The following is a 7,397-nucleotide window of genomic DNA, read 5'->3' on the forward strand; positions in this document are numbered from 1 at the left end:
GTCTTACGTTCTTTACGTGGTTCTTACAAAAAAACCGCCACATGCGAGAGAGAGAAAAAAAACTTTGGGGGTGTTTAGTTTACGTTTAATAATCAGAGATTGCCTTATTCAAATATGACCCCATAGTAAACGCAGAAATATCCTACTTTATGCCAAATGTGTTTGAAGGACCATGTTTCGGCACGCTTCGGTCAAATGCCACACAATTAAGTCAAGCCTACTCACTGTAACCACGTATCTAAAGATATAATAATATGAAGAAGACAAATAAATGTCTACAAATGTCGTCACCCTTGCGAGGAAAATTAAATGTTACTCAGAAATGTCAAACGAATTTGCATATTGACAGCAACTGTTTTTTCCCCTCCATCTACCATACGTGTGTGTGACATCATACCTGAACACTTCATCATTATGACTTATCACCATTTCCTTTCAGCTGTGCAGCTGGAAGCATCTAACGCGCTCACGGGGATGAGAAAGAGCGTTTGGGCTTATATTTGACCCATAGAAAAAGATTGATGATACGAACACTGAGTAGAGTTTCCTCGATAATCTTGAAGAGGTAACCCTTTTAATTATTATACAAGATGGGGGGGGGGGGGTGTCAAAACTTACCACTTCAAGGAAAACAACCAATACATCATGATTTTTGCTGTTCTGAAGCTTAAAAATGCGACAAAATAACGCTTGCAGTATCTCATCTTTTAAGAGCTACATACTACATTTGTATGTCATACTATTGTTGTGATATCAAAATGATATTATATATTGATAGGCTATTATACACTGCAACTTTTCTCTAACAGGATATAATGTTTATAATTTTGATAATAAATGGATACAATTTTATAATGGTCAGCATTGTTTAAAGCCTTAATTGTTTTTTTACCCTCAAAAATAAGCTTCACATCAAGAAATGAATAGTAGGCCTACTTAAAAACTAAAAACATTTCAGTTGCCTAATGATCTGTTTTGTTTACCATGGTGTGGGTCCCTCATGGTGCTGCTATATTTTCAGTAGGCTAGGTCACATTACGATTAGTGTTTAAAAAAACGTTTCTGTATGTTCAACTAAATTTTGTGGGCATAAAAGAAGAAACGTTTGCAATATTTTTCTGTTAAAAATTCTTCCAAAATGATGACAATTTCAATTAACCGATGGTAAATATAGACGCTCGCACCCTAGAGGTGGCAAATGAAATTTACAGCCAGGGTCTAAGAGTAACTCTGTTGGCTTGCGAGCTTGAAAAACCAAACGTGCCAATCACATCGTGTATATAGTCGGTGGGCAGGAATAATGACAACAGAGTTGCGATGGTTCGGCGTGAATTTCCTGCTACTTCACTGCTAACAAAGGATGGAACTGAAGTCATTCTTTAAAAAGGAAGATGTATGTTTAATCTACACTCTAAAAAATGCTGGGTTGTTTAAACCCAATGTTGGGTCAAATATGGACTAACAGCAATTGGGTTGATTTAACCCAGCGATTGGGTTGTTTAAACCCTGCGGTTGGGTTAAATATTTGCTTAAGACAACCCAATCGCTAGGTTAAAACAACCCAATTGCTGGGTTGACCCAACATTGGGTTGTTTTTTACCCAGATTTTTTTAGTGTATCAACTAGCGCCACTGGTGGGAAAAAGCATGGGACTCACAAAGAAAAGAAAGAAAGAAAGCCCCTTATACTTGGGGGGGCAGGTGTTTCTGGGTGTTTCTCCCTCATATTTGCTTCAAGGTCTTGATAAATTTGTGACATAATTATTTTGTCTTTTATGTTTTTAGTGAAGTTTTTATTAACAAAATTTCGGGAGGAGCACATGCAGATAATTAAAATTATACTTTGGGTTTGGGCCAAATTCCGAGCCCGGACAGCACGCCAAATACGCATAATCTTTACTCTATTTAATTTGATGTAAGTGTGAACTAGTGAAATAAAGAAATCTCGTCTTCTGTCCAAACATACTGCAGCAGCTTAAAAAAAATTATCATGTGACTTTTGCGTACGCCAGGTAACGCTGTAAATGCTGAATTGCCTGAAAAACAACCTCATGCGAGCGTAAAAACATTTTAGCGATATATGAGTTTTTGTGAAATTGACATTTACATTGGGCTTATTTTCAATGTGCACATTCAATTTGCATAATTTGAAGGGTAATAGAAATGCTGTTTCTGTTTCAGTTGCAGTATCTCCGTGTTTCCATAACAGATTTGCGCAAAATGATTGTGATACTGTCTAAATGTCGATAAAAAAATATTGCAAAATGACAGCGCTTCCATTAACCAATGTCATGCGACTAAAACATAATTTTCATTCAAAAGTCATTCTAAAAAATTATGTCACGTATGTTGGGTTTGTGTATATCCCAGCCACGACACTGGCCGTTATTATTAATCGAAGGTGTCGTAGGCGTGTTGTCCAAGCCCGGCCACCCTGCGGAGAAAGCACATTTCAGCCGCCTGTATCCGGGATCTTGTCCTTTCGGTCATGACCCACAGCTCATGACCATAGGTGAGAGTAGGAACGTAGATTGACCGGTAAATCAAGAGCTTCGCCTTACGGCTCAGCTCCTTCTTCACCACGACAGACCGGTACATTGCGGTACAGAGCTGGTCCAGCGTTCCACTACCGGGACGAAAACCACACTGCTCCTCCTGAATCCGAGGTTCCACTATCAGCCGAATTCTCCTCTCCAGTACCCTGGCATAGACTTTCCCAGGGAGGCTGAGAAGTGTGATCCCCCTGTAGTTGGAACACACTCTCCGGTCCCCCTTCTTGAAAAGAGGGACCACCACCCCGGTCTGCCGGTCCATAGGCACTGTCCCCAACTGCCACGCGATGCTGCAGAGGCGCGTCAGCCAAGACAGCCCCACAACATCCAGAGACTTAAGGTACTCAGGGCGAATCTCATCCACCCCCGGCGCCTTGCCAACGAGGAGCTTATTAACTACCTCGATGACTTCAGCCCGGGTGATGGACGAGTCCCCCTCTAAGCCCTCAGCCTCTGCTTCCTCAAAGGAAGACGTGTCGGTGGGATTGAGGAGATCCTCGAAGTATTCCTTCCACCGTCCAACAATATCCCCAGTTGAGGTCAGCAGCTGCCCATCTCCACTGTAGACAGTGTTGGTAGGGCACTGCTTCCCCCTCCTGAGGCGTCGAACGGTTTGCCAGAATCTCTTCGAGGCCAACCGATAGTCTTTCTCCATGGCCTCACCGAACTCCTCCCAGGCCCGAGTTTTTGCCTCCACAACTACCCGGGCTGCTGTCCACTTTGCCTGCCGGTACCTGTCCGCTGCCTCAGGAGCCCCACAAGCCAGCCAGGCCTGATAGGACTCCTTCTTCAGCTTGACGGCATTTTTTTACTTCCGGTGTCCACCACCGGGTTTGGGGATTACCGCCTCGACAGGCACCGGAGACCTTACGGCCACAGCTCCGAGCGGCCGCGTCGACAATGGAGGTGGAGAACATGGTCCATTCGGACTCAATATCTCCAGACTCCCTCGGGATCTGGTCGAAGCTCTGCCGGAGGTGGGAGTTGAAGATCTCTCTGACAGGGGGTTCAGCCAAACGTTCCCAACAGACCCTCAAAGTACTTTTGGGTCTGCCGAGTCTGTCTAGCTTCCTCCCCCGCCATCGGATCCAACTCACCACCAGGTAGTGATCGGTTGACAGCTCCGCCCCTCTCTTCACCCGAGTGTCCAAGACATACGGCCGGAGGTCAGATGAGACGACCACAAAGTCGATCATCGACCTTCGGCCTAGGGTGTCCTGGTGCCATGTGCACTGATGGACACCCTTATGCTTGAACATGGTGTTCGTTATGGACAAGCCATGGTTAGCACAGAAGTCCAATAACAGAACACCGCTTGGGTTCAGATCAGGGGGGCCGTTCCTCCCAATCACGCCTCTCCAGGTGTTTTAAGCATGCTTTAATTTCAATAAGAAATTTACTCTTAAGAAATCAGAATCGAGAAACTTTCAATTTCAGAGAAAAGCTTTTATAGACACCAGGCCCAGAAAACGCTGCTGTGTGCATCTTTACGTCATCGCGAAACACGACTCTACAGCACTTCTAATTCAGTAGCCCCGCCCACCAACTTATGGAGCTGCAAAGAAGAATTACGTCATCTGTAAAGAATGATCGACTTTTACATACGCCAGGTGACCTGTAGCTACTAAATGCAAAAAAAAAATCCATTGCAGTTTTACAAAAATGTCCTTTTTCGAAATGCCTGAAATCCACCTCATGCGCGCGTAAAAACATTTTTTGCGAATCACGATATATAGGAGTTTTTGCGAAATTGACGCGTTTCCATATTTTCCCCTCACATGAAATTCGCAATTGCGTGATTCCCTATTAAAATCACTGGATTTCGCCTGCAAAAAATTGCTCAACAATAACCCCAAATGTTATCGCCATGTTTCCATTACAGAGTTGCGTTTTTGCAATAGATGGTTGTTTTGGGGAAATGTACGTGTTTTCATTGAGATGACTGGGTTTTGCCTGCAACAGAAAATGTAATAAAAAGAGTTTAATAGTTTGTCCAATATATTAAGACATTGATTAATATAAAAATGTTTGCATAGTAGAAATAGCCCATATAGCATTTTATATTTGACTTTGTGTAAATGATAACATACTTCTTTACTTTTACTATTTATTATACTTAAGGTAGCATTATTTTAGGTACTGTTGTCATACACTTGCTAACCCTGTGTTTCTTTAAATGAATAACCAATTTAACTGTTATTTCTTTCTATCATTTTGGGTAGCCTCAGCCCCCCAGTGACTATGAACATAACCAATACAACATTCTTACCCCAAAACCACACAAACAGTTGTGAGCCAAATTACGATGAAGAAAACCCACTTCCACTTGTGGCTCTCTACAGTATAGTCATCGCAGTGGGTCTGCCTGCTAACCTGATCACAGTCTTCCTCACGTTGCTCGAAGTGTTTCGGAAGAATGTGCTTGGAATGTACCTCTTCAGCCTGTCAGTATGTGACCTGATGTATCTAAGTACACTTCCGCTCTGGGCCGTTTACATCAACAGAGGCCATCGCTGGGAATGGGGCTCTCTGGCCTGTAAGTTCACTGGCTACGTGTTCTTCAACAACATGTACATCAGTATCTTCTTGATGTGCTGCATTTCCGTGGACCGCTTTGTCGGGGTGGTCTACGCCGTGGAGTCTCGAGGTCTGAGAAAGATGAGGCATGCCGTGATCATCACTGTTTTGATTGTGGTAGTCGTTGCTGTGGGACACGTGCCGGTTTTCAACATGACAGAGGGCAACTCGGAGATAATGAAGGAGAAGCGGTGCTTCGAGCCAAGCAACCCCTCGAATGTGGTGACGGGACTCAACTATGCTCGCTTCTTGATCGGTTTCTTCATCCCGCTGTGCATTTTAATAGTCACCAACTTAGCCATACTTGTAAACGTTCAGGCTAGCACGGGCCTTACTCTACGGGCCAAAGTCAAAGTTCGTAACCTGGCCGTGGCTGTCGTCTTGTTCTTTCTGGTCTGCTTCACGCCATACCATGTGATCCTTTTGCTACGCGCCATAAATTATCACTTTTCAAAGGGGAAATGTGACTTTGAAAGAAGTGTATACACATACTACACCACCTCTCTGGGTTTGTCTACCATCAATAGTGCCATAAATCCAGTTTTCTATGTTCTCACCAGCAACAGTGTACATAAGAGGATTTACAAAAGCTTGCGAGGGTTACGAAGCAGCTCAAGATCTTCTTCTTTAGTGTGATTTTAGTTTTTCTCAACAGGGACATTTTTTCTCTTAGCCTGTATAGCATTCAAAGAATGAACCGAATTTAGAATTTGGTAACACTTTATTCTAAGGTGTTGCAGTTACACTGTATATACTTACTCAAATAACTACGGCCCGGTTTCACAGACAGGGCTTAGATTAAGCCAGGATTATGCTGTAGTTCAATTAGGGCATTTAAATAGCTTTTATAAACATCCATTAGAAACAAACATTACTGGTGAGCATCTTGACACAAAACATTGATATATTCGCTTTCAGTTAAATATGCATAAACAACTTAAATATGCATTTAAATCTGGGACTAGGCTCAAGCCTTGTCTGTGAAACTGGAGGTAAATGTACTTACTAATGGGTTATGGTTAGGGTTTGGTTTAGGGTGTAATTTGTAATAATTAATTACTTGTAATAATTAATAATTTAAGTTCATGTAGTAGCATAGAACTATATTGTGTTATATTAAAATTAATCATCCATGCATTGCAGTAACATTGCAGTAACTTTTTTCTAAATGCAGTTTATTGATCTTATTGTATAAGATTCATCCCTGAATATGTTTTGACTTTGAATTTTCATCAAAATGTCATAACTCAATCTTCAAGTGAAACAACTTCTCTCTGCATGGTGATGTATAGCAGACTTCTCAAATAGTTGTGTTTGTATAAATCCTGCCTCTTTGACGGCAATCCGATGGATGAGTCTGGGTTTGGCGGTTACCAGGAGAGCGGTACTTGCCTGACTGCATTGTGCCAAGTGTAAAGATTTGTGGAGGGGTGATTATGGTGTGGGGTTGTTCTTCATGGGTTGGGCTTGGGCCCTTATTTCCAGTGAAAGGAACTCTTAATGTTTCAGCATACCAACACATTTTGAACAATTACATGCTTACAACTTCGGTTGTACAGTTTATGGATGGCCCCTACCTGTTCCAACATGACTGCACACAAGCACACAAAGTAAGGTCCATGAAGACATGCGGAGACTGCGAGCCAGGCCTTCTTTTCCAACTTCTTGTCAGTGCCTGACCTCACAAATATTTCTAGAAGAATGGTCAGAAATTCCAGTAAACACACTCCTTGTGGAAAGCCTTACCAGAAAAATGTAAGCTGTTATAACTGCAAAGGGTGGGACAACTCCATATTAAACCCTATGGATTAAGAATGGGATGACATTAAAGTTCATGTGCATGTAAAGGCCGTGTCCCAAAACTTTTGGCAATATAGTATATAAGGTAATTTGACATTTTTATTCAGAAGTGTTGTAAAATATAATGTGGTGCACCTTGTCAAAAACATAATGACAAGAGGTAATAATGCATGATATTTCTTATATAAGAAAATTATTACTTTTTACTTCTTTACACCACAACATTTTTAGAGTCATTTATTTGAAATGTTGTCAAAACAATATCAACCTGTCAAAAACTTTTTCCAAAGATTTTTCTGAAGGTCACTGACCCATTTAAATGTATCTTAGCAATGTCAAAATGTGTATTCAGAAGATTGTGGACAGTTGTAGAGGAAATGGTTAGAGGTTAGCAAGGTGCTGATGTGCAAAAAAGAGGATGTCTGGCTGCTTGAAGGTGACAATCTAGACACGTACAGACAGACTGTGC

The 7,397-nt window shown here is 41.9% G+C and overlaps 1 protein-coding gene across 1 annotated transcript; it reads left to right on the top strand.

Moving 5' to 3' along the window:
- Window positions 1-447: 447 nt before the first annotated feature.
- Window positions 448-6,130, top strand: gpr132a (G protein-coupled receptor 132a). Its single transcript, XM_067454521.1, has 2 exons — window positions 448-565; window positions 4,774-6,130. Exons 1-2 carry the CDS (start codon window positions 522-524, stop codon window positions 5,762-5,764), a joined length of 1,035 nt encoding a protein of 344 aa, XP_067310622.1. The 5' UTR covers window positions 448-521; the 3' UTR covers window positions 5,765-6,130.
- The last annotated feature ends 1,267 nt before the right edge of the window (window positions 6,131-7,397 follow it).

Source organism: Pseudorasbora parva, chromosome 10 (genome assembly GCF_024679245.1).
Source record: "Pseudorasbora parva isolate DD20220531a chromosome 10, ASM2467924v1, whole genome shotgun sequence".
NCBI classification, from domain to species: domain Eukaryota; kingdom Metazoa; phylum Chordata; class Actinopteri; order Cypriniformes; family Gobionidae; genus Pseudorasbora; species Pseudorasbora parva.

Bases quoted from the DNA above. Each gene is read 5' to 3' on its own strand.
- gpr132a (XM_067454521.1), top strand. From the start codon at position 522: ATGATACGAACACTGAGTAGAGTTTCCTCGATAATCTTGAAGAG. The intron at 566-4,773 runs GTAACCCTTTTA...CATTTTGGGTAG, and splicing joins TCCTCGATAATCTTGAAGAG to CCTCAGCCCCCCAGTGACTA.